The 27,771-nt window shown below is 39.2% G+C and overlaps 1 protein-coding gene across 4 annotated transcripts; it reads right to left on the bottom strand.

Moving 5' to 3' along the window:
- Window positions 1-249: 249 nt before the first annotated feature.
- Window positions 250-27,771, bottom strand: TRMT11 (tRNA methyltransferase 11 homolog). Of its 4 annotated transcripts, none has more exons than XM_072331962.1 (13): window positions 27,613-27,767; window positions 26,472-26,537; window positions 25,718-25,791; window positions 24,495-24,576; window positions 24,311-24,403; window positions 22,438-22,572; window positions 21,635-21,791; window positions 17,746-17,826; window positions 16,583-16,747; window positions 15,091-15,163; window positions 14,293-14,424; window positions 9,857-9,977; window positions 250-2,969 (listed from the first exon to the last, which is right to left on the bottom strand). In XM_072331962.1, exons 1-13 carry the CDS (start codon window positions 27,685-27,687, stop codon window positions 2,838-2,840), a joined length of 1,386 nt encoding a protein of 461 aa, XP_072188063.1. In that variant the 5' UTR covers window positions 27,688-27,767; the 3' UTR covers window positions 250-2,837. The 4 variants fall into 4 exon arrangements, 3 of the variants coding, with proteins under 3 accessions (XP_072188063.1, XP_072188065.1, XP_072188066.1); XR_011903084.1 differs by having other exon boundaries at window positions 2,835-2,969; window positions 14,273-14,424; window positions 27,613-27,768; XM_072331964.1 differs by lacking the exon at window positions 14,293-14,424 and having other exon boundaries at window positions 27,613-27,771.

Below are 27,771 nucleotides of genomic sequence, written 5' to 3'. Positions count from 1 at the left end.
GTCATAGCTTTAAAGAATCAGAATGCTCTGCTGAGACCTCCTAAAATGCTCTATGTTTGCTTTTTGTTTGGTGGTTTGTTTTAAGGAAAGGATCAAGAAGCAGCAGAACCAGCACTGGTTTCAGCAGAAGCAGCAGAAACAACTGCTAACATTTATATATCGAAGTCCTGTTTCCATGCAAGTCCTCTGATACTGAATGAGAGTTGAACTCATTACTATTTTTTTTTCTTTTTTTTATTTTTTAATCTTGAAAGCTATTTTATTTTTTTTTTCTTCAACACTTCTGTTCATTTCAACAAAATTTAGGTCCTTGTTACCTGTAAGACCCCATCGAACCTTGACATTCTGTCAAACCTGTTTTCACCATCAAGTGTAGGAATTCCATGGAAAGATGAGGACTCGTTCCGTTTCTTAACTCAATAAAGTGCTCCCTACAGCAAAAGAGGGCCTCTGCCCGTATGACCTTGCAGCTGACTTCAGCTCCTCCCTCCATCCAATTCACTGCAGTGCAACAAAGCGCTCCAAAAATAACGTTTATTTTTCAAAACTGGAAAATGGCACAAACCACCCCAAAGGAGAGAATGACAACGGAATGAGTTCAGAGCAGGCTTGTGAACTGACCCTCCCTGCCAGGGACAGGAAACTGGAACTTCACAGAAAGAGACTGAATGGAACCAGATTGAATGAAAGCGCCAGAAACCGCGGCCATCGGTGGCCAAATCCTGTCGAAAGGATAACTCACCCACTTGTCAGTCCTTCGCTAGAGACAGCACGAGGGCTGTGTCCCAGCTCTATAGCTATAAACGCCTCTGCTTTGCACGTCTGCGCATACAATTGTCTGAAGTATGCACATTAAACCAGGAGAAGTTTAGACATGAGAAATACTTCCAAATGATAGCTTTAATGTTGGGGATCAGCAGAGCTTGAACATCTGATTTCAATTCCAAATTTTTTGATTAGCGTACGTTGATGTAGTACCCTAAATACACTTACAGTTTCTGTTCAAAATGGTATTCTTCTGTAATGATAGAGCTGTTATGTATGAACTGCTAAACAGAGGCCACACCACCGCTGCTGAATGGGCTAAAAGTTGGACCAAGAAGAGGAGAAATAAACTAAATCATTCTCCTTAAATAGACAGAGCCAGATTTGCCACTACGTTACATCTTGTATAACCATTTAGATCATGTCTATGTAGGGTAACTTTTAAGAAAACGAAGTTATAAATGCATAATAAATCCATCTACAAAAATTCCCTGCCTATGAAGAACAGAAAGTAATTTTAATTTGTAAAGTAATAAAGACTGAATGTCAAAGTGTAATACTAAAATTGAAGTCAGAAGTTACATGAAGACAGCTTTTCAGAAGCAGTAATTTCATCATGTAATATTTGAAAGTGTTCAATTCAAATTCTGCTTTTGAAAATCTTCTGAGCTTTCATCTCCTTCCAAGTTTAGCCCAGAACAACTATTAGACGGCTGACATTATGAGTCTCAAAACAAAGTGATTTATAATGTAAACAGAGAAAATAAATCACTGTTTCAGAACTACCTACACCACCACAGATTAGATCCAGAAGGTCAGACAAAGTTGTCATTGAATATTTGAGCTCTCCCTGCTGCAGCTGAGGACCACAACATACAGAAGAGAAAATCCAGTTAATGAACTCAACCAAATGCACAATGATTGCTACTTGCCTAGGTACGACTGGGCTTTTGGAGAGGCTCTAGGTTATTACCTACAAAGAATGTAAAATGATCACAGTCAGTAGCTTGCATCAAATTAAGAAGCAAAGCTTTCTCTAGTTGGAGCAAGCAGATACATTCACCAACGCCCTCTTGAAGAATATTTGACCACCAAAATGAGAAGAGCCATTAACATCCTGAATTAATGGGCTTAGTGGTTTTCAAATGAGGTATTTTCATGATGGACATGGTGTGGATTCAGCAAAGTTTTCCCTTTGACAAATACAGCTTCAATTTCAGAGATCTGATTAGGCTTAATACCATTAGGGAACCATTACTGATTTTATGCTGTTGTTGTTACTGCTTTAACTATCAATTTCTGAACCAAAAATTGCAGACAGTTGGCTTGACCAAGAGTCAAGGTTTAGGAATGCAAGAGCAAATCCAAAGTACAGATGAGCTTCAGATGTGGACAAACTTCACAGGGTTTAACAGACTCTCCAGCATTTGTCAGGTCACAGAGGCGCGTGCACGTGTGCACATACACACATTTGCTGCTTTGTGTGTTTGTGTTTTTTTTGTTTGTTTGTTTTAAACACCGCAGTCCTCAGCCAGAGCAATCTGAGCAATTATTGCATACAACGATTAGAAATAAAATCTCATGACAAACTTCTCTGTTCTACTGTATACCTCTTAGGGAAAAAAAAAAGAAAAGAAAACCAGAAAACAACAGGAAAAAAAACCCCAAAGCAAATGAAACTGATCTTCATAATAAGCAATCCTTGATCACCACCACGTGTTTCTAAAACAGCCAGATGTTCACAGTTTAAGAAGCCAAATAACACCACTACTTTTTGTAAATGTTAACGGTGAAAGAACAATAATAATGGTTTTAGTCAATCATCATTAGGACTTGAAAGCACAAATATAAATTAAATAAAACTCAGAAACATTGTACAATAAAATCTGCTATAAACAAATGGAATTAAAAAGAACTGCTCTCAACCTGTGTTGTGGGTTTCATCTTGCTTTAAAATTAAAAGCAGTATTTATTTTTCTGAAGCATCCAAATGAATGTTCATATCCAGATGTCTTTACAAAGAAACACAATCTTCATTCCTTCCTCATTTTTTAATATGTTTATATTATATTTTACTTCTGGTTGTCCTTTTCTTCTTTGGCAATCCTTTTTGTCACACCACTGAAATACTTCTCACGGAAAGAATTGTGTCCCTTGTATGGTGTGTACTGACCATCCAACAAGTAAGAATTCTGGTCTTGATCCTGTATGGTATCAAAATGTAAGCATTAATTTTTACGGTACTAAGTTCAGCATGCATTGCCACTGTTTTTCCTCCAGATTTTTTCAGATCATTATAAACAAGAATAAAGTATATATATATATATATTATTATTATTTTTACAATTTAATGGCAAACATTTAAATTGTTAAAGAATTCCAAAAATACACTGCTGAAGTTTTCCTTGGAATTAACAAGAACACATACATACTACAAACTCACTGACATGTTAACAGAAATGAGAATACATACGCAGTGGATTCTCACTCAACACTGATCAAATACAGGCTGTAAGCAAATTTTTTCTCGTTTATTTTGCCAAGTGGGTTTGTTTTTCCTTGTTTGTTTTAAATGCAATTATTCCAATTGCTACTCTTTACACCAATCTGATGCAATAACATGCACTGCAAACTTGAACTGCACTGAATCACTGGAAGTCTCTCAACAGTTAACACCAGCATTCAACCCTTTCACGTTGAAATGAGAGCTCAGGTACTATGTCACACAGACTTTTATAAAGGAAAATACAAAGATTAGTTCTCAGAAAAAAAACTATAACCTGAAGAACTCAATCACTCCTTTTGCGGAAAGCAGATACAAAAAAGAAGAGGAACACAAAAGATTAAAAGGAGTTCCCACAGGTACTGAAGTACTATCAGGGGATTTTATTTGTGTGCACTATTCATGTACTTCTGAAAAGTAAAGTTGACATAATGAAGCCCTGCACATAAAATCTATTTGACATCAGCCTATAAAACAGTTTAGAAAGCTGACCCATTATATGAGTGACTATATATAAAAGTTTAGTTCATCACATGCTGTGTCTTTGTACAATTAAGATACTTACCAATTTGTGTTAACAGCATTCTAACATGAATAATACATCAACCTTTTAATCTCAGAGCTAAAAGCTGATGTCAAAGTTAAAAACAGTTTAACATTTATGGTTTACAGTTTATCACTCTCAGTAGCAGGATGGGACTGAGATGAGCAGCCTCACAAGTACAACTGAACTATGCAAAGAGAAGATAAAACACAAGCATACAACAGAACTAAAATTCTTCTAAATGTTTCTTCCTAACGCTCCTTCACAGCTTTTGTAAAAATTTCAAGCAATGTAGTAACATATACATCAGTTCATTATTTTAATATACAGTTTGGGGTTATTCATTCATATTTGAAGTTATTCTGGTATGCTTTAGCACAAGCAGTAGTAACATGGAAGTAAATTTAATTCTGTATTTTTGTATATTACCCAGCTGTTACAGCGCAAAATTGAACTAAATAAACTAAGTTCTAGTGGACATCCCGCCCCCCTTCAGCTATTTTTTAGCTCTTTTAGGCTTCCATCTAGCAAGATCAACACCACATCCTCCGCTGTATGTCCTAACACACTCTAAAGGAGCGAGACAAAGATTTTACAACACAGCAAGACATTTGCGTGCATGTGCAAGTGCCCTCTTCTGGACACAGTGAGAAATTCCTATGAAGCTGTTTTCTTCTATCCTAGCAGATAGCCATCAGCACGCCAAAGGCTTATATTAACTTGCTGAAAATTAAGTGCCATGTGCATACCTAAGACATAAAGCACATACACCACGAGCAGCCTGTCTGTTCTTTTTAGATACTGTGATGCAAGAAAATTGCAAGAGAAAATGATCTCAGTAAGCCCGCGCTGTAGATGCAGGACTAATTGTTTTCTGTCACCTGTGAGAGGTGAGACAAAGCCTCATAACATGCCCATGGGAAATATATCTATACATTATTGGGAGACAGGAAACATGGAGGAGTTAAGTCCCTTTCACAGTCTGCCCACTCCTCCAGCTCTCTTATGCTGTACCACTCTGAGGAAAAGCACACTCGTTCTTCCACTGAATTAGCAGTCAGTAAATCCTTCTTTGACCTAAGCAGGCAATGTATTCTTATACCTTTGGGGAGTGTTTTAATGGTGATTTTACTTAATTCACTTGTTTTGAGAAACGGATGAGATATCTGACCCTGAAAAATAATGACATAGGTGTCAACGGTATTTTAATATAAAAATTAATCCCTATAACCTCTAAGAGGTCACACATCTGTACACCATTCATCTGGATTCCTTAAGACATAAAATGCTAACTTGGGTTGAAGGGAGGAACGAAGAATGGAACTACCTCCCTCTAACCCCAAGCTGGTTAGGGAAAAGAGGGGATATGGTATGAAAGGGAAGAAACTTCAAGTCAAACAGAGCTGTAAGAAAAGCATCTGTATTCATCAGATGGACAAAAGTCTGGCGCTTCACACCACAGAAAAATCTTTTTTGTAAATCCAGGCCTCATTGAAAGCTATGCAGATCACTGCTTGCTAGATGAGAGATCTGCAGTCAGGCACTGATTTCTTGGGATGGCTTACAAAGAAAGCTCCTGGCCCATACTGTCATAATTCCAGCTTAAGTATTACCATTCTCTACCTCTTTCCTATGCAGACATGACTGCCCAATAAAAACATTAATGGCTTTAAAGAACAGATTAGGAATGGCTTCCTAAAAAGGATAAGAAAATAAACATTAAATTTATCCGGAGATGCCACTCATTATTGACATGTACTAATCAAAGTAGTTTTATAAGGAATATGAGAACTGATCAAATAAAAGAAGTTCTTGAATTTCAGAAACTAATGATGTTTTGAACAAATTCTATAAAGGGAGCTGAATGGGTACTATCTGAGCACTAGGAATACACTGCGCTGAATTCTGCAGGGATGAGACCATGCCAAAAATCACCTTTATGAAACTATTCTGAATATTTGGCTTGGAATTTGCCTAGGCAATGAGCACCTGAACCTTTCAGTGAGGAAGCCAGTCAAATATCCTCAGCTGACCTCCATTTTGTGTAGCATAAACAGGCAGAACACGCACTCCAAATTTCTTACAGTTTTGCAGTAAGAGAAGACAACTTTGGGATACGGGAAACAGTAAAGAATGGATCAAATCACTGGAACTGTTTCAGTTGCTGACCATACTTTCCCTCACGTGCATTAACTGTCCAGTCCAGTTAATATTCATGTTTGAATTCAGAGAATGGAGCTGAACCAGTGTTTTCATCTAGGCAGTCCTTCTACCCCTTTTAACTGACTCACTGGAAGAATCAGGAGTGATACTTATAAAGCTGCATCTAGGGATGACGAGCTTTTGATTCCCTTTGAAACAAGTGTACGTAGTTTTCAAGGCATAAACTTTATAGTTGGTTCTTTGGCACAAAATACTGACACTTCCCAAGAAAACATTTCCTTAGGCCATGTGTCAAGACTGATCAGCAATGATCAGCCTAGCCAGCAGTAAGCCAACTCCTCCCCCAGGTCCTACCATGAAGACAAAGACTTCTTCCTTTATTTGTAGAAGTCAGAACTAAAAAGGTTCATTAAACATTGCTCATTTTCTTTCTTATATCATCCTTGGCTCTCATTTTGGTTCTCAAAACAGCAGATTAATTGTAAACAGCAGTTATTGCATAAAACTTCTCCTCTGAAACATTTTATGATGAATTCTGTCACAACTGAAAGCCAACAAAGCTCTTGTCAAAGTGAATGCTACCAAACTGCTTTTACCTAATTTGAGTTTTCAGCTTAACACTTAACTGCTTGAAGGACAACACTAAACACTAAAAAGGTGTCATGTCTCAGATAAATAATGGAAGTGATGGAAGAAAGAGGAGGGAGCTTAAAGATAACAGGAAAGCTTTGTTTTTCTTTAAGCCTTGGTCAATATTGTGTGTAAGTTTACAAGTTTTTATGAATCTGGCATGCCTCCATCCAGCCTTAGGGTAATTATCCACATGCAGTTGTTGTTTAATAGATCTTCCTAGCCTTATCACAGCTTCCTGCCACTCTACATCTGGTGCTGAACAGTAGCTATAGAAGCCACCTGTACTAATGTTACGCAGCTATAAACAACTTTCCAGATCAGGATCAACAGGGTCACATCCAGGAACAAACACTGCTAAATGCAGTAGGAAAAAATCTACACCAATAAAAACTCTGCAGTGACCGTGTGACATGGAAATGCTGGACCCATCCAGCACTGTGGTTTTGTAAACCCAGTGCTCCAGAGCCTCTCCATTGGCAGCCTTATGCTCAGAATTGAACCTGCAATCAAGTTTTCTGTATCATCTCTCCCTAAAGTTTCTAGGTGTTTCTCTTAACCCTTGCTAACTGTAGGGCTCTGCTTCAGTTGTTTTTGTTGGTTTTATTTTTGTTTTACTTTGTTTTTTGAGAAGCATTAATGAGAAACTTTAGAACGAGTTAGCTTTTATCAGCCATAGAAGCTAGCCTATTTCATTAGGACAGCCAAATAAGGATGAAACAAGTGCAAGGAATTCTGCAATGGCTGAAAAAAGCATTATGGGAAAACGCAAGACCACTGCTGTAAAGAAAGGCAACAGCCTAGTTAAATGCCGTTACTAAGTTCATCCCTCCTGAAACGGCTGATCACTAGATAAAGATCCCAAAGAACCCTGCTGGTGTCAATGTTGAAGGCTGTTCTACTCCAACTTTGCTACAGATTAACCTACCTAACAGAAATTGAAATTAAATAGCTACTTGATAGCACAGACTGAGACCTTCCAGACTTGCATTGGTTTGCCCCCGGTGGTGCAGTGGAATAAAGCTGCTTGCAGCACCAGAGGCCCGGGGTTCGAATCCCCCCTGTGGCGCAAGTGGTAAAAGTGCCGCTCTGCTACACAGAAGGCTCGAATCCTGGGAGTTGGACTTGATGATCTTTAAGGTCCCTTCCAACTCACACGATACTGTGATACTGTGAAAGGTTCCTGAAAAATAACCCACCACAGTGATTCACTCTGGAAAAACTGGTTAAACCCACTCTGGCCTAAAGCAGAAGACTGGACTCCTACTTGATTACAGTCAAAAGACATCGCATCACTCATCTACTCAACCAGCAACTTCTCAGTCTTACATTATTACTGTATTTCGGTTCTTACATATGACTGTTTCAATCTTGGAAAGTGGAACTTGTGTTTTTCTCTCAAAAATACCTCTTTCCACAATTCAGCGATGTTAAACTCGCACAGTCCTGCCCACTCAAATATTAACTAGAAAGTTTTATTTCAGTTAAGAGCGTTAATAACAGAACTGAATTTGCTGTGAAATTGCTGTGGTTCAGTGTTGGTGACAAACACTGGGGTAACTGCAGGATTGTGTAACGACACCACAGCATTTATAAACTGTTAGTTAGCTTTGAGCATTATACAAAGCTGAACCGAATATGTCAGTTTCAGTTACAGATCAGTTCAGTAAAGAAAATGGTAACTTTCCGGAGATGCAAATGCCTGCAAGATGTGGATTTTACGATCACATCTGATGAGTCAGAAGTATCCATCTTTTTTGGTTTCTTGAGATGTAAAGACGCAAAAATACACAATATGGAGGGCCATGGGAATATGAAGCAGGTCAGGCAAGGGAAAATGGAGTGGGGAGATCTTTGGAAGGCAGATGCTAAACATTAGATCCTTAACCAAGCAGACACTTGCAAAAGAGTCTATACATACCCTGGTGTTTATTATAGTCCTACATTATAAGAAACAGTGTGCGAGACTTAGTATCCTTAAGCTACATAAAAGACATCTGGAGTCCACAGCAGAAGCACCGCACAGTTTTATCTAGGCAGTAAGTCTGCCAAGTAGCATCAGGTGCTCAAAGCTAAGTGTTTCCAGGTGTGAACATGTCAAAACACTACTGAAGAACATGTGATGCACAAAACAAGAATAACTAATAATGACAGTCTATTCGCAGAAGGGCGAACATACTCTTTAAATCAGAACATCTTATCCTACAGCACTGGCAGCCACATACCTGCTGCCATGTAATAAAACTTCTGCAGAATACCTCCGTGGACATCCCGAGACATAAATGTCAAAAAGGTTTGTAATTTACCCTCATGGTTTGTTACTGACAAAACTGACAACTCGGGCTCTGAATTCCACATACGGTGTTTTACAAAAAGTTGCTTGAAAATTTCAGTCATCATCAGCAATACAAATGCAGTACTGAAACCCTGCTGCGTTATCAGTGTGAGCACCATGCAAACACAGCAGCCCATCTGTATCTCCTGTCATTTTAAACAGCTCTTTTAACAGAAAAGGAATGCTCACATTTTGCCTGGGTTTTCATTAACAATCTGCTGGATGTAGCATCTTTTTAACAGCATTAGAAGGTGAGAAAAGCATCAACAATGGCATGGAGACTTGAATGCAGTGTTTACTAGTTTTGATGTCTCCAGAAAGAAACTTGGTTTGTCCTCTCCCACAGTAAACTTAAACAAATCTCTTTGCTTCATTGCACTCATGTCAGAGGAACATCATTACTTCCAAAAGCTATATTCCTCCTAGTCTCTCACAGATTTAATGATCAGAAGTACCACACTAAAAATGAAGTAACAGCTGAATATGGTTTACACGTACCGTCAGATCCACAAGGTACTTGGTATTTAAAATTTACTTAGGCACCGAATTACACTTCAGAAAATGGGTATTTAGGCATCTCAATATCTCCATGGATCCGATTCACAGAAAAGCATATGCAATTTCCATAAGCAAGCATAGTTTTAAAGATCACTTCCACCCAACTAAAGGGATTTGTTGAAGACTAGAAGTTTATCAGAAGATGAGGAGAAAAAGCAAAATAGCAAAACCAGAACAGTCCATTAAATCACTACCCCATTTACTTGGAAGAAAGGTGTGGCAATTTTACAAAACCTCCATCATCAAAAAAGACTCAAGTGTGAGAGAACTGCATGAAGATCAAATGCTGCGCAGCACAAACCTTTCACCATCGCAGCAGCTACCATTTTACACAGCATAATCAAGAATTGAAGCTTACCTTGAATTCCTTCACCTTTTCCATGGTTATCAGGCGCCTTGATGTGTGGCTGGAGAGCATCTGCTCACAGTTGCTAATAAGTTTCAGGCACGGGTGGCGGGGAATGATCTCTTCCGTGTATCTGGAAGAAATAAACATTCAGAGCTGTAAGCTCATGAACTGAAATGCTTGCATCTAAAACAAAATTCACGCAGATTTTTCACAAAACGGATTACAACTAAAAAGCCTACGACAACTTTCTATTAAGTGACCAGAAGCTCAAGTATTGTTGCTGAGTTTATCCACCATATATTCCAACCTTCTTTCCTTACATTAAACATATGGAATAAGTGAAAATATTACTGTAAAGGGGTCCCATCCACATTTTCTTCATCTATTTATGCTGTGCTAATGTATGCATTCATGCCTGTATCATTTCAATGGAAAGTATCTCAGCCAAACAGGAATAATAACTTCTCCAATGAAAAGCTGTGATTTACAAAAAATTAGAAAAAAAAATAAATAAATCTCACAGCCAACATATATTAAGCTGCAGCAAGACACAACATCAGCTTCCTAAAAGGACCCCACTGCACTCCAATTCCAAATCATATTAAACCAGCTCCTGTGAGCGCAACATTGTCAAGTTCGGAAGCTGGTGCTGCAAACCATACAGTAATTACTTTATGGCAGATTTTTCTAAATAGAAAAAAAAAGAAAAGAATCAATTATCTTTTAACATCAGATGCTAGTAATGTGCCTTGCAATTAAGATCCTCCTACAGAATCAAGTAGTTACCATGTTTAAAATGCCTTGCATCTCAGAAGCATACTATTTGCCCTTGGAAATAGGAAATTACCCTATTTCTGCTTCTCCAAATGCTGAAGGAGGAATTTAAAACTTAATAGTAGAGCACTGACCTAGCTCATAAGATGAATGACTTCAGATATTGTTTCCATATATTGCAATAAAAATCAGCCATTTAGGCCTCATATATGATATTGTCAATGACTATGATTTCATATAAAATGCCTGCTCTCATGATTCACCTGTTGGTTGGGATTCAACAGAAGAAAACCAAAAAAAGAACTGAACGATTTTCACACAAATCACAGCAACTTAAAAGATACAACGAAGGAACTTTTCTTTTTTCCTGTAGAGATGTGGATTTTCTGAACTTGACAAAGTAGATTTAATGTTCTAGGAGAAAGAGTAGTCAAATCCAATACCACTGAAAATAACTTGTCCTGTATGTATGGCACAGGCTTGAGAGAGTAGGCATGTCACAAAATGATGGGCCTGCAAAGCTGTTTAGGCACACAACCTAGAAGGGCGCGGAGGAAACCAGGCTGAAGAACATAAGCAGTACAAAACTCAAATTCCACTAATCCAGACCTATTAATAAGACAGGAAAGTGATGTGAACTTCTCTAAGCCATAGCTTTGAGTTCACTAACAGTAGCTAAAAGAAGAAGAGAAACTTGCTTTTTTCAAATGAGTTTTCACTATGCTCACCCAGGATTTGGTAGAACAAATTTCATACAGTCTCTGGTTCACTACTATTTAACACTAATGTCAGAGGCTCAGCTGTTCATGCAGCATTTGCAAGAAAAAAAAAGCCAGCCTTCACAAAACCCTGCCACAAAGTTTTCACTTTAGAGGATAAAAATACAAATTCTGAAATGTTAGTAGCTTGCAACTTCAAAAGCAAAGAACCCATAAAACGATCCCTCTGGGTACTGAGTGAAGCCTTGATATTTATTAATTTAAAGATAATAGTAAGCCATTAAACAACAGTCTGCAGACTTGCAGCAGCATTTGTTTTTTATTTATTTACATCTCTCCATTGTTCCAAAACTTCCAGATAGACAAAACAGCCTTTCAGTCCCTTCTTGTGTCTGAAATCAAGTCACAGCTTCTGCAAAGTGAAGTAAGAATATGCTTTTGACATGGGAGTATCCAATGAATTCTCAAATGTTTTGTTCTTACTCCCCAAGACTTTTCTTGCATGTAGTACACCAAGCAGCCTCTCACTCTTAATAAAGTAGGCACTCTGCCACAGTGTCCCTGGAGTCTCTCTTCTTAAGCATATAAAAGCCTGACTGCAAAGGAATTAAAAGAATTCAGACCCAACAATGATTTCAGTGTCAGAATGAAAGAGTAAACTTGGTGTGAGATGCTATCTTGCAGGATGAGAGATCGTTATCACTTTGTTAAAAATCCTTGTCAGTTAGCAATAATGCACACGTATGTACATCTATATCTTTCTGCAATCTTAGGTAAAATTCAGAACATTATCTGAGAAATACAGTAGCAGTGCATTTAACAGGCATCAATTTTAGCCTACGTAATACATAAGGATACATAATTTAATGTAATACATAAGGATCTCAAATAACACACAAGCCTGATGGCAGGTGTTGCCTGGGTATATTTGATAGCACAACATACCAGCAGATAACCTCCTATTTTTCCTGTACATACATAAAATTTTCTCTCAACCTCATAGCTGAAAATAGACCATAGAAATATTCTGTGCTAATACAGTGACTTACATATAACTTATGCACCAAAGTTTGAAATAAAAAGTAAATTTGTACATAGTGTTAAGAGGCAAACCAACTAGAGTTTGAGAGAGCTGACATCCCCAAACCAGCGACAAAAGTAGAATGAGAATACATAGCTGACAGTTACCAACAGCTAAACGTTTTATCCCACGTGCAGAAGAAGTGTGCTCTTACTAATGTAACAAGCAGACAAAAAGCTGTTATCCTGACAAACACAACAGATGCAGTAATTCCAAACAGTTTACTGACATGGAAAACTAAGCCTCTGCGTACTAGTGAATTCTGCAAGGGTTAAGCATGTATAGACAGACATTTTGAACACCTGGATGTGTTTAAAAACTGTCTGGGTGTGGTGCCCAGGGCTATGATCTAGCAGTGGGTTGTTAGAATTAGGGTAGTTTGGTTAGGTCGTGGTTGGACTCAATGAACTTTAAAGTCTTTTCCAAGCTGAGCAATAATATGATTCTATGACTCTTCATTCTGGAGAGGAGAAAGCTGAGAGGGGATTTTGTAACTGTTAATAAACATCTGAAGTGGAGGAGTCAAGTTGATGGGAGCAGACTCTTGGAGGCATGTACCAATATAACAAGGAGCAGCAACAAAACAAGGGGCAACAGGCGTAAACTAGAACACAAAAAGCTCCATGCAAACATGTAAAAGAACTTCTTTACTGTCAGCACGATGGAGCACTGGAACAGGCTGCCCAGAGAGATTCCAGGCTCTCTTTCTCCAGAGATATTCAAGACTCATCTGGATGCCTATGGTGTGACCTGCTGAAGGGAACCTGCTTTAGCTGTAGATTGGAATCTAGAGGTTCCTTCCAACCCCTAAAATTCTGTGATTTGGGTAAAAAAAAAAACAACAATAAATAAAAAGTACGCAAAAAGCTTAAAATACCAACTATATCATTTAAAATAACAACAACCCACATATAATCTAGTAAGTGCTTTGTTACTGAAGAGTGTGTAGGCATCTGATGTAACAAACTGGCTCCTTTTGGTTTTCAAATTTTCAAAAAGAGCACGTGATAATTGTATGTAGGATTGTCACAAGATTTGTGCGTGGTGAAATCGGGGACTGTTAATTCAGTTAATTCATTAATGCAGTTAATCCATTTATCAGTATAGCTTGCCTGTACATAAAAATACAGGACACTAGAAGCTACCAACAGAGCATATCTTTATCTGGGAGACACTCATGAGCAGCTACCATACATTGACTCTTCCCTTTACTACACAGCAGTTTTGAGGAAAAATAAATGGCAACAAAACTTACTTAGGAGATAAACTAAGCTATGCAAACAGACATCTCTTCTCTTAAACTCAGTCATCATCCCAGGCTGCACTACTGAGCAGACAGCATCTCGCAGTCTCTGCTGGCCTCTCTCGTCCATAGCAGCGCTGCTTCCTACACTTCTTGCCTCTCACTGCCATCTCTTGTCAACTGACTTTTGATTTCTGAGAAGAAAGCTAAGTTAGTAGTGCCAAACTCCGAACAGCCAAGAATGTTCTCCAACAGGACTTTGTCATGCACCTCCATCAACTACTCTAATAGAAATACATATTAATAAGAGCTTTTCTACTACTATCTTAGGAATCTATCTGCACCTCAAAAGTCTCCTTATCTAAGCTTAAATCTCAATCCTTTGGACACACATTTACAAGGAGATGTGATGGCATTTTCTTTTCAGTTACAGGCAGGAATTATCTCCACTCAAAAACCTTATTTCAAAATTCGATTTCCCTCATACAAAGTTTTAACCATATAAAGTATGAGCAATACTTTTCAGTGCTAGCACTAAGAAGGTCTCAGCTCTCTATGCCCAAATATTCATGGCCGGGATTTACCATCTACTCTGACATAGTACATACCAGAAATCAAGCATACATACTCAGGCCTGTGTATCGGCAGCCAGTAAACTAATCTTCCTCCCATCACCAGATATTCTGCTGCAAACTTCAACAGGTCAAAAAAGATGTCACTCAGATGATAGCTGGATGAAATGATGATGTGATTTTCTGTGCTAAACAAAAAATTGCAAGTGTAAGCATAAAAGCACAGGTAAAAATCATATTGCTAAATTAAAATAATAATAGCACTAATAATAAAAGTACCCTAAGTCAATTCTGATGTGCAGCTTTTGCTATAAGATTTGCCAGATTCCCATAGAATGAGACGTTAGACTATCACCTACCCCTGAAAATCTAAGAATCACAAGTGTGTTGGGAAAAGCTATTTTACACAGCAAGTTAGAGTAAAAGGCAGAAGACAAGGAAGGCCATGCATGTGCAGAAGCCACATGTAATCCATGAAGAGAAAAGGAGCAATGGAAAACCAAGAGCTATGGTTGAGTTAAAACAGAGGCATTCCATTTTAAACTGATTCTGCAACTTGCAGGGATTGAAGAGAACTTTTAGAGGATGGGAAACACAAGGTAACAGTTGTTCACTGCGGTGAGATACAGGATGTAAAGTCTGGATGCATGCAAGGAGGTAGAACAAAACCAAGAGGATTTCAGATGTATTAGGCATATTAGTCTTGCAAACAGAACAAAAGGGGCTTTTCTTCTTCAGTTACTGAGATTTGTTACAGAGCTGACAGACAACCAAGAAAAAAATAAAGATTCTGAAACTGTGACTGGCTTCCTATTAAGACTGATATTCTACGACAGAGAGGACAGCTTATTTACCTTCTCTCAGATGATTTAACTGATTCCTTTTGTGAGCCTGTTCTGCGAGTAGCTTCTCTGATACCATATGGTGCTATTAAAAGCAAACAGGTCACACGCAGATAAGAAATTCACTCTTTGCCCAAATAACAATATACAGTTACGTTATACATATACAATAGTGCACAGTCTGTAGCATACACAAAGTCTAGGAAAAAACCCTCAAACTTTTACAAAGAACGTTCATAGGGGCAATTTCTTCAATGTGTAAAGAATTACTTTGAAACTATTTCAAAGAAAACCTTCAGCTGTAAGTGGTTTCTAGCACACTCAACATTAGCAGCAATACAGAGGAGAATGCTTTTCCATACTATTAATTACAAAATTTACATATTCCCTACATTTCCAATGCATGGCAAATAATGCCATCTTCTTTTGTTGACAAACACCTCTGCTATCAAGCTTAGCTAAGGAAATTGTACATATAAAATATATAGAATGTCAAATGAAATTGTATATATAGGAATTTCTTGCTAACACGTCATGCAAATGGTAATTCTCGTACAGACAAGCTGAGCCAGAGTTGGCTTTTCTCACATATTTCTGCAGATTTCTAATAGTATAACATGCTCACTGCATGTTCAGTACATGTGTTCTTGTAAGAGTCATTTAAGCATGGAAGCACTAGTATTACTATTTCATAAACGCAGAAATTTCAACACAATTTAAAAACTCAGTTCTATGCAATGCTAATATTCTACATGACCTCATTTTCAAATAGGCTAAAGAACCACAGGCAACACAAGGAAAAGTCACTCTCTCCATTCCCAATTAATACGAATCTGTCATTACCAGAGATCAGAATTCACTGTATCAAGCTCTTCTATTTATTCCCTTAGCTTCTACTTCTCTCAGGTGTGACAAATGGCATTAAACGCACAAGCTTCCAAAAAAGTGGAGGATCTTTACAAATCCCTAGTGTTTCTAGTATATAAGTGCATTATAAATGCATTTAAATCTCTCTTTGGAATCATTCCAATAAGCACTTAAAACATGTCTGCAGAAGTCCATTAGAGCGGCACAGCAGACTCACATGTTGCAGACTCAGTGCTGACAGCAACGCGGACCATCATGGTAAGAAGCTTCCACGCACCAGTAAAGTTATGCTTTTAATGAATTAAACTTCTTCAGAGGATGATCTTCAGCCATACTGGTTTTTACTATTAATCATAATACTCTATTCATGGAAGAGAGCATTATCTCCAGCTTTGTTAAACATGTATAGCTATCCTTAAAATAAATGCAGAGATGGCACAATGCAGAGCCCCAGCGGTCATCTTCTGCAACATGGAAACTGCAGACGTGAGCACCCATCAAGACATGTTGTTCTATATTGATTTCACATCTAATCCTCCTGTGCCCCTTCCAACTTGGGATATTCTATGATTCTATGATCCTGGCAACAGTATTTCAGTCACTGTCATCAGGCAACAAAAAACATTAGCAAACTTACGGTCTGTAATGATTGCATCAAACAATGTCCCCTTTCGCCATATTGGTCTTGAAGAATCAGAAACCAACGCGTCGAGGTAGTATTTTTCTAAACCATACTGTCGGAGATTAGCTCTGATATTTTCATCTGGCCCTCTCCATTTCTGGTTCTTCCTGCTTGCCTTGCCTTAGAGAGAAAGGAAAAAAACACACATTCTCAACAATGAACTATTTCATTGGAAAGCCTTTCATATCGCCTACCATTTATTTTTAGAGGGAAGGAATTAAGCCACTAAAAAATCTAAAAAACCTTCTACCTTACCCTACTCACCATCACAACTATTTGGATTAAACTTTCTAAGTAAAAAGGCACAATGAAAATACATGAGAAACAGTTAACTTTTAAATATGTTAACTGTGGTATATCACTATCCATCCTACGTAGTACATTCAACAATTTCCACTGAACCTTTTCAGAGAAGTAAAAATGGGACTAGACTTTCTGGGTTTGGTTATAAGCAATATGAAAGCACACAGCGACTGTCATTACTATTTTGAACTCTGTTTTGGTTTTCATTATTCCTTTCAATAAATATTTCCTGTTCAAAAATTGATAGGATAGCTTAGCTAGAACACACACAAAATGGTCAATAAAAATAAGCGCGACCAAATGCTTCATCTGGGGAACCATCAAACCTCTCACTTTTAAGACAAATCTTACGGCATCCTCCAGTAAGGAAAATGCATCTAGGTCCATAAAAGACAAGAGCACTATAAATCATGGCTATATATAGCAGAGGAATGATGTGAAATGTAACTTAGTATGTATTTATAATTGCTTCTGAATGAGACACTTCTGATCTGTTCAGGAAAACTTATGATTCCAGTCTGAAGTAATCTAATTATTAAAACCTTGATTCAAAGTTTCCTGATAGGAAGTATGGTTTTGTGTTTTTCAATCAGACATTCCTATGAAATAAGGATGAAGGGGGCAGAAAACTAAGACAAAAAATGAATTTTCAACAAATGAAGTGAGGCTCAAGCCCTCCAAGTGCACGGTCTTGCACCTGGGCCGTTGCAACTCACACTACCAACACAAGCTGGAAGATGAAAATTATCTACTAACATCACTATTTAAATATTTCAAGAAGTAAGATTTCAGTGGCTTAGAAATACATAACACACCTAATCCATGGATTGTGTTGTAATCTATATCAGTACCACAGACGTATGCTCCAAAGTGTGCTGAGGAGATAAGGAGGCCACCTGTGAATGGGAGAAAAGGGGAAAATTATGAATTACTGTCATTAATGTTATCTGTGTTATGATTTTTTCCACGGGAAGGAGCCTGCACAAGCAGTACATCAGAATCAAACCCAATGAGTAATAATAAAATAACAGAAGAAATAAAGAAATAAAAAGAATTAAAGCTACAATCCACTTAGAATCATTGCACAACTATAACCACAGAATGTAACACCAAGTTCCCCGACTGTTATCCCTGATCGTCCTCATCTTGCTATGCCACTCATCACTGGAGACTTTTCTCAGGAGTCTGTATTTTTCTGTATTTTAAAGCACTAAGAATCCTTTGATGATTCGGGAATCAAAATTATTATTCCTATTCTACAAGTACTTTGACAAACAATGGAGAAATTAATACCAAACAGTGTCTGATCTCAAAGTTAGTCTCCTTCATCATGTCAAAAATTAAACTTGTTGTGTATGTGGCCATTCTTTATGAGGTAGCAATGGTCAAGAAGAACCTCATAGATATAATTGTCTCCACTGTAAATGCGAGTATCAAAAAAGTTTTCTTAATTCTTTTACTAATTGAGAATTGCATGCAGATGTATTGAGTATAGCAGAATACAGAAAAGAAATATGTTTACTAGCTTATCTACCAATAAATCTAATTTAGTTTACCACTACCATTGGGATCTCCATTTCTAATTAAAAAAAAAAAAAAGAAAGCTAAAAAACTTCTTCTAACAGCTTCCAAATGAAAAAGGATGGCAGAAGATTATCAAAGGCTCGTGTTGCTGTTCATTGGGAAGTATAGAGCTAAGAGGACATTTTAAAACTGAGCAGTAACCAAGAACCCAGCTGTGAAATCCACCTTACTGATGCCAACTGCTTATAGACAGAAACAGTTCCACTAAACTGAGGGGGACAGTTTCTGCAAGACAAGAGGCCACCACCAGCACCAGAAACACACAGACTGCCTGTGTGGATGACATCAACCCTTGCACTCACTGGCAACCTGAAAAAGAGCATCTCAGGCAGCTACACTGCCCCATACCAATTGCTCAGCACGGACAAATCTTCAATACATATTGCACATGCAAGCTGAAGATCCTGTCCCAGGGCACAAGAAAATTCTAGAAAATATGATATGCTAACCAACTCTACCAAAAGTGAAGGCGAGGGAGAAAAAAAAAAATTAAAATCTGCTTTTTCTTGTGAAATGGATCAGGGAAAAGCAAGGTTACTCACCCCAAAGGAGTCACCCATTCCCCTCGGCTGTAATCCCTCAGAACAGATGGGCAGTACCTCCAGGGGGTCAAGACAAATTTAGCTATCCCTGACCCCAAGTAGGGCATACCACCCAGTCCTACAAAAAAAGTAAGAAGAAAGTACTTTGCCCATCTAAGAGTATTTTTAATCACAGGAAAAAAAAAAAAAAAAAAAAAAGAAAAAAAAAAGAAAAAGAAAAGGAAAGTATGAATTTAGAGCTTTTAGATCTCAGCCAGTACTGGTTAAATTGTGTTTACAGAGAAGGTGCACAGATATTTAAATGGTCTACATGGTCCGCCCTTTGACCTAGCCTATATTAGATAGATGTATATAAAGGATTAAACAGAAAATCACTGCATCCAGTGATGACTATTAACAGAATGACAATGGCACAAGACTTCATGGCCTTCCATCACAGTGTCTCGTTTTCCTACCTCCTGAGCACAGATGAGGGTCTGGGCATATCATTATCCCCCACAATATCAAACTGGTAATTCTTGCAATTATACAGCATCATGAATTGGTAAAAGGAAAACGAGGGACAAACACCTTCCACAGGTACAAGCAATAAGCTTAGTGAGTTAACAACAACTGTCTAGGAGGACAATATAAAGATAAAAAGGCTTTATTTTTTTCCTAGATGTTTCATTTTACCCAACACCAAGAAAAAAATGTATCTGAAAAGTTGATAGAATTTACATTCTGGAAATACATCATTTCAATTCTGCTTCACTAAGAAAATAAATAAAAAAAAATAAAAAAAGAATAAAAAAAAAAAGAATAAAAGCAGCACAATTCTAAGCACTTTTTCTTCCACAGACACATGGAATTTGTCCACTAATTTGCTAGTCTGGAAGGCTTGTGATTTGGTCATTCAGCAAAAGCAGCTTGCTTCCAACAGTCAAGCACCATTTGATACTATTTGATAATACTTATCTTTTCAGCATTAAAAAACTGGGATGAAATCAAGGTAGGTGCTGGAGTTGCACCATGAAAGAAATCTGAATTATGTGTTTTCCAAAGCACTCCTCGAGTCCTGAAGATATGCTCCTTCCTAACCCATCAGCTCACATTTACTGCGTCACTCACAAATACCTCCCTATAGTCCAGTGATAATCCCATAAAGGCCATAAGAGACTATTACTGAGCCTTACTCACCAAGAGTAGGTGCAAAGGAAAAGCTACTGTCTGGTCATAAATAAAGCTTACCAACAGATATAGCATTACCCAACATCTCCAGTGTTCCTATATACATTAATCAAGAGGCCGTACAGTACAAGTGCCTAGTGCAATAAGAATATAAAATTTGCAATTCAACTCATTGGGCAGTTCAGGGAAAACTTTATGTATGTTATACTTTTGGACTAAGTCATTTAAGTCTTAACACTTATCTTTAATTTTTATAGCTTTACCATTTCTATGTGATTTTCTTTTTTTTTCTTCTAACTTTTTTTTGTTACTAAGTTTTCACCCCCAAGAGAACGAATGCTCTGAGAAACTTTTTTTGTGATGTTGTTTTAGTGAATAAAGAAACAAAACCGACAACAAGGTGAAACAAACTGCTCGGGGTGAACTCGAGGAATTTCCTCAACCTTTCTAAAGCTACAACCTACACACAAGCACAAGAAAGAAGAATAAATTTCATAAGAAATAATTCTGCATACAAAAAAAACCCCTATATCATATGAACACAAATATTAAAGACAAAAACATTGTTTACTGAAGTCTTGTTTCTGAAAATACAACATTCTGAATGTATTTTCTACAGTACACAGAAGCCATACGCTAATAAGAATTTGTCCTACTAGCGATGCTGTATTGTTGCCTTCACACTTCCTAACTCTTTCTACTGATTTGTGCGAATAATTCTCTTCATTGTCTCACTAACATAAGCATTTTTGCTCGTTTGCAGCTCACGACCTAGTACCATTGATCTTCTATTTCAATTACAACTACAACAGTAGTTTCCCTTAGATGAGAGATACTACCACAGCATGCGCTTTATTGTGTGGAATAAAAGCTCCCCCTCCTGGTTTAGCCAGGAAAATTCTCAGTTGGGGAGAACAAGTGGTATGTACTAAGCTGTCCTAAAAGAGAAGTAACAGCAGGAGGAATCGATCACAACTGGCTATGGCCCAATAACCACAACATGGCATTACATGCTCAGAAGTGTCCCCAAGACTTTTCTGCATAGTCGCCTCCAAAAATGCTGCTTCATATAACATTTTGAAAGTGGCTGAAGGCAAAGGTTCGGTTCTTAGTTACTTTGGATTTTAAGCAGTCCATAATACACATAAACCGAAGTTCAACTCACGTTATGTTCAGAAAGAAAAAAAGAAACACCCTAGTTAAGACAGTATATTTTATACTTCTGAGAAGTCTGTTTAAATCTTCTGAAGTTGGCCTCCTTCTCCCAAAATCCCTCTCAAGATTCATTTTACAACAATCAAATGTCAGTCAGGCCACCTGAGGCTGATGTATCAAGTATAAGGGCAGTGCAAGCAGTAACACAATCCCTCCGTTTTTCTTCTTCCAGTAGAAAAATAAACAAACATACCTGTTCCAACAAATGGATCATATACAATATCATTGGGTTTTACTCTCCCGTGGTTTGCCATGATGAATGACAGACAGGCATCCATGCTAGTATTTCCAATAAAGTGTCTCTTTTTTATGCTGTAGGACTCAATAAGTTCTCTTTGGCCATCTGCAATCTGTTGAAAGAATTGAAATCACTGTCAGGTCTCAGATACAAGAGATAAGACTAACGGATTTGCTTAAGTAACACTACCCAACAAACGGTGAACTATTTGTTTCATAACACATCAGTCTGCTTTCTGCCTTCTGCAAGTATGAACGACTTCTTTCCAAGTAATAGAAACCCTATGCAATAACTGATAAATACCTCAAGATAAGAGAACAAAAGCAGGTAAACAGTTTAGAGTGAAATTTCTTCTTGAAAATAAATAAGAATTAGAGCAACTCTGCTATTATTCTAGGTAACAAAATAACAATTCCTGGCAATACAGAGTTAAAAGAATTCCCAAATAATAAGGACATATTAACAAGTATATGCACATAGCCAAAGGTCACATAAAAGTTCCATCTTCACTGGCTTTTCATACTTGAAATCTAAACTGAGGATAGCATTGACAGATAAGAAATCACTGGAAAAACAAAGCTCAGGACTTCATAAAATACATGGGAGATGACCAAAGCAATCTGGAACAGAGCATGTTCAAAAGCTCTTCCAATACCATTCTCCTTCCATTAAGGCTCAATACAACTTCTACATTTCAAATTGAAAAACACTTCCCTTAATAGACATGTCCTAAAATGGAAGTAAGTGCATCTACGCACCCATCTACCAAAATACAGATCAAAAGGCTCTTCCGGGACGTTGTTAGGGTCCATTCCATAATCTTCCAAAATCCAGAAGATGTGTTCTGGATTCTTTAGATTCACCTTTCCTTTGAATGGCAGAAATTCAAGAGCCTAAATGGTAAAGAAAGAAAAACAGTCTACATATTCTATGTCAACTTTTTAAAACACGTACCCTACGAAAAACAACACAAAACAAAAAGGCACAACAACAGCCACCAAACCAAAAGACACTGTGCAATTCTGCCTGTGAGAAATAACAGACTGTTACTAAAAGTACATTCTGACATTCCCCTGGATTTCTAAAATGCCTTTTTTTATGAACACGTCTCAAATGACCAAAGAATAAAAAGCAGAAGCATAAAGTTTGTTATTAATTGAAGAAGACGCAACTTTAGATGAAAAGAAATGAGCATGATAATTACGCAATTCGCAAGGAATGAAAACAATACTTCTGACAGACAGTAAGATACAGAATTTCAATGATGTGCAACTATACAAATTTAAATTGAGAGGAGCCCTGCAGAGAAGGACCTGGGGGTCCTGGTGGATGAAAAACCAAGCATGAGCCAGCAGTGTGCTCAGAAAGCAATTGGTATCCTGGGCTCCATCACAAGAGAGGTGGCCAGCAGGGACAGGGAGGTGATCGTCCCTCTCTACTCTGCCCTCATGAGACTCCTGTACTGCATCCATGTCTGGGGACCCCAGTACAAGAAAGATAGAGAGCTGTTGGAGAGGGTGCAGAGGAGGGCCACAAAGATGATTAGAGGGCTAGAGCACCTCCCCTACAAAGACAGGCTGAGGATGCTGAGCTTGTTCAGCCTGGAGGAAAGAAGGCTGCAGGGTGACCTCATTGCAGCTTTCCAGTACCTAAATAAAGCCTATAAACAGGAGGGGAGTCAACTCTTTGAAAGGGTAGATAACAGCAGGACAAGGCAAAATGGTTTTAAGTTGAAGGAGGAGAGATTCAGGTTGAATGTCAGGGGGAAGTTCTTTACTATGAAAGTGGTGAAATGCTGGAACAGGCTGCCCGGAGAGGTTGTAGACGCCCCATCCCTGGAGGTGTTCAAGGCCAGGCTGGATGGTGCCCTGGGCAGCCTGGTCTAGCATTAAATGTGGAGGTTGGTGGCCCTGCTTGTGGTGGGGATGTTGGAGCCTGATGATCCTTGAGGTCCCCTCCAACCCAGATCATTCTGTGTGTGTGATTCTGTGAAATTTTCAGCACTATTTCACATATATAAAAACTGAAAAAAAACAACACTAAAGAGCACCAATTATTTATCAGATAATTTCAATATCAATAAACAATGTGAACAGAATCAATAACAAAAAATGGCAAGTGGAAAGACAAAAAAACTAACAGTAATTCAGAAAAAATCCTAATGAAAATACTGATTAATTAGGAGGAGAACACAAGTGCAGACCAGAACATGAGGGCAGAACAGAAAACTGGCAAACAATCCACAGCTTGCAACTTAAGTCACTGAACTGGTTTGTACCACATTCTACAACAATAAAAGCCGAATACTGAGAGCAAGGAACAGATTTTCTTAAAACTGTCACCTAACTCTATCATGTAAATCTCAGAGTTCTCGGCCACACATCTATGCTTCTGTATCTGTGAAATCAGCACAATGATACATTGGCCTTACACGGCCTGCTTAGAAAAAAATACCACAAAGTCAGTGATTTCAGTGTTAAGTCAGACACAAAGATCACACGAGATCACAAGCTGCTTTAAAATCTTCAGAAGATCTAAACTTCCATTTATCTTAGACAACACTGATAACGTGGCATAAGAACAACATCAGTAGATTAAAACAAAGGTTGGAGATCTCAAACGCCTACTTACATCTATCTTTTTTATCTTCTGTTCTTGGGTCAGCGTTTTATTAAATGTATGAATGTGTATTTTGTACGTCGAGTCTGGCTGTAGATATGGAAGCTGAAAAAAGGCAAAAACTGTAATTAGTACAGCTGCAACACTAATCACTGTGATGAAAGAAACACGGTTTCCAAGCTCTTAACATGCATACCATCTTGTCCATTGGATAGTTCTTCAAGGATGCATAGAGTTCCCCTGCAGATCTGCCACGACCCCACAGCTCAAATATAGACCTGAAAATACCAATATTTTTAGAGTGCAGCAAGATGAGGAGGCTGAAAGATGTCTCAGAGACACTTACTCCTTTCCACCAGTCCTTCTTGGCCGGTGTATGTGCGCTTCACAGGATAATAAAGGATGTTATTTAAGTCTTGGAGTATGCATAAGTTTTGTTCACAACCCATTGGAAACACACTATCACAAAGGGCCATTTTGTACACATGGACTTTCTCTAAGCAAGAGTAAACAGTCTAAGCCAACATAGGAAAAACTGTGTACAAGAAGAACGAGCACCCAACAGGGAGCATACAACTCTCTGCAGAGTTGCCCAAACCAACTCTGAACAAGGCAGCACAGAGACCATAAAACAAATTCAGTGTGCTCAGAGAGCCATACCATGTCTATGCTGTTTCTTGTCCTGTACTATGTCTTTGAGCCATCTTTCATGATTCATGGGAAAATGTGTTATCCAGATCCCTCAAAAAGGGCCAAGAGCAGCAGAAATAGCCAATCTCTGGCATACTCCTTTGCTCTGGAGTTTTGTAGGAGGAGCTGAGCTAAAGGCTCACATACAAGCTGTAGGAGGTTGACACAAGAAATATGTATCATACAACTCCCCTCTAAATTTGATTTTCAGTTTTTATCTATCACAGTTCTCATCTTTAATTATAATTACAGAATTACAGAACTGTAGAGCTTGGAAGAGGCCTCTACACATCATCGAGTCTAGGGGGCCTGCTTTGCAGGGGGTCTACAGCAGGCTGTACAGGTACGTATCCTGGTGGGTCTTGAATATCTTGAGAGAAAGAGAATCCACAGCCTCCCTGGGCAGTCCATTCCTGTCACCCTCACTGTGAAGAAGTTCCTTCATATACTGGTGAGGAACTTCCTGTGCTCCAGTTTCCCCTTGTCCTGTCCCCACAGACCGCTGAAAAGAGGTTGGCTATGTTCCTCTGACTTCCACACTTAAAATACCTATAAACATTAATAAGATCTCCTCTCAGTCTTCTCTTCTCAAGGCTGAACAGCCCCAGGTCATCAAGCCTTTCCTCATAGGGGAGATTTCTCCATACAAAATCAATCATTACCACCATACACTGATACAAATGTTCACAGTCTGCATCATCATTTTCAAGACTTTCCACCCCTTCTTACTTTGCACATACTGTCCGTTTCATCAGCCCCCTCGCCATCTCTTCTGAAGGAATATTGAGAATCCAGAACGGAGACTGAAATAAAAAGAAGATGAGAGATGCAGACACCTAGATGGAAGATGTTACACCATCACACAGTTCTGCACTATCAAAACAGAATACGCGTGCTGAAGAAAAAAAGAGACAAAGAAAACACAAGCTGTACAGAGAATACAAGAATCAAACATTTAATTTGAAAGAAAACTGTATATTATCTTGAAAGGCCAAGAAGCTTTATCACAAATTCCAGTTTTTCTAGGTTATTCAGACTCTAAAGAATTGGAATACTTAGTTACACACAGCTAATAATAAAATCTAAGTAATGTTTGCTGACTAAGAATTGAAACTAGAAACACGTATCTCCTGGCTTCACTGTTTTGGATATGCTGTCTTATTGAACCAGAGGTAAACATTAAATTCACAGAGCTACTGAACTTTCTCACTGTTCAGTTATACTGAAATAAAACAAGCTTCCCAGTAGATGGCACAATTTCTTTATACATAGATAACTGAAGACATCCCAATGTGCATTTTGTGCAGCTTCTTCTGAATTCAAAACCGTAACTGAAACTGAAGATTCCTCACTTTTGGAATATCTCTTACTTTCCTAATAAACTTTAGAATGTATTCAGTCACCCTCTGCCAATAAAAATACCATAGACAGCATGCTTGTATATCACATGAACGCTCTAAGAAAATATCTGATGCTCACTTACATTTACACGGACTTCCTGCTGACTGCTAAACTGTCCGCCACAAAGCGAGAGCAAAGATGTTATTTCCTAAGGAGAAAACATAAAGGTCAGGCTTTAGGAGTATTTAGGAGAAACAGCAAATCTCCAAGTAACAAGTTAGTAGTAGCTGTAAAAAATACCTACAGAAAGAGCATTTTAAACTGAAATGGGAGTTAAGCACTGGGGATATTCCTCCTGGAGCCTGTTCACTCCAAGTGACAAGCTGCAGCCTCTGAACATGACTGAAGTACAACAGAGTGTAACAGAAGCAAAGGCAGTGATGTAGGGCACATCTCCTAGGGAAGGAGTTGGAGGGCACTGCCAGTCCACAGCAAAGAAGGAGGCACCAGCCTCTCTCGGGATCTCTCTCTGCTTATGCAGAAGAGAGATGCTCTGAGCACAGACTGTGATTTCTTAAGAGACTGAGAAATGTGAAACATGTAACTTAATGACTGGCTGTTAGCTTGATAACAGATGTGGGTTCGAACAGGAGCCTGCAGCTGCTGGGGTCCAGCACCACCATACAGGCAGCAAAGCTGGTCCTCCATCCCGCACAGACGAGCATCAGCTCTGGCTGACCATCCTGCACTGGTCCCAGCGCTCTCCATTTTCAGACAGCCTGGCTCAGCAGCGCAGCTCCTCACGCGGCCAAAGCACCAGCAAAGGATCTTAGCAACACCTCCGTAAGCCAGCTCTCTCCTCCAGGTCTCTATTCACAGCCTGCAGCACTGTGCTGCCAGCCTGTCCCGCCTCTACATGCTACATAGAATCGGCTGTCTGGCTCCAGCGCCCCATCCCACCAGACGCAGAAGGGCGGCAAGGAAAGCCTTTCCCTCCAGCCAAGGGAGGGCTGGAGGGCGAGGAAGGACCCGAGGCTGCAGCGATGCCGGAGCAAACGAAGACGGCCCCGAGCGAACGCGCCGCTTGCCACCACAAACGGGGAGCGAGGCCGGGGCACGGACCGGGAACAACCCGCCCCACCCCGAGCCTCCAGGGGCAGCCCAGGCGCGGTCCCGCCGCCGCGGCCAGGCCGGGCCGCCCCCGGATACATCCACGGGAGCCCCGTGAGCAGCACCCCGTCGCCCCCTCCCCTCGGAGGCCGCCCCCCGCCCGCTTCCCTCACCGGCAGGCGGAACTCGAGGTGCTCCTGCGCCAGCAGCAGCAGGTACCGCTGCAGTGCCGGGCCCGCCGCCGCCATCTCCGGCCATCCCCCGCCTCCCGCGCCGCATGCGCCGCCGGGCGGGCCTAGCGGAGAGCGGGCGGGAGGCAGGGCCCGGCGGGA

Source organism: Excalfactoria chinensis, chromosome 3, assembly GCF_039878825.1.
Source record: "Excalfactoria chinensis isolate bCotChi1 chromosome 3, bCotChi1.hap2, whole genome shotgun sequence".
In the NCBI taxonomy this organism is placed as follows: domain Eukaryota; kingdom Metazoa; phylum Chordata; class Aves; order Galliformes; family Phasianidae; genus Excalfactoria; species Excalfactoria chinensis.
Note: the sequence above shows the minus strand (reverse complement) of the source record. Positions and strands in the feature narration are given on the sequence as shown.

Excerpts from the sequence above, each read along its gene's own strand:
- TRMT11 (XM_072331962.1), bottom strand. The coding sequence starts at position 27,687 with ATGGCGGCGGCGGGCCCGGCACTGCAGCGGTACCTGCTGCTGCTGGCG. Across the intron at positions 26,538-27,612 it reads ACCTCGAGTTCCGCCTGCCG|GAAATAACATCTTTGCTCTC; the intron begins GTGAGGGAAGCG and ends TTTTCTCCTTAG. Across the intron at positions 16,748-17,745 it reads CAACACAATCCATGGATTAG|GCAAGGCAAGCAGGAAGAAC; the intron begins GTGTGTTATGTA and ends TTTCTCTCTAAG.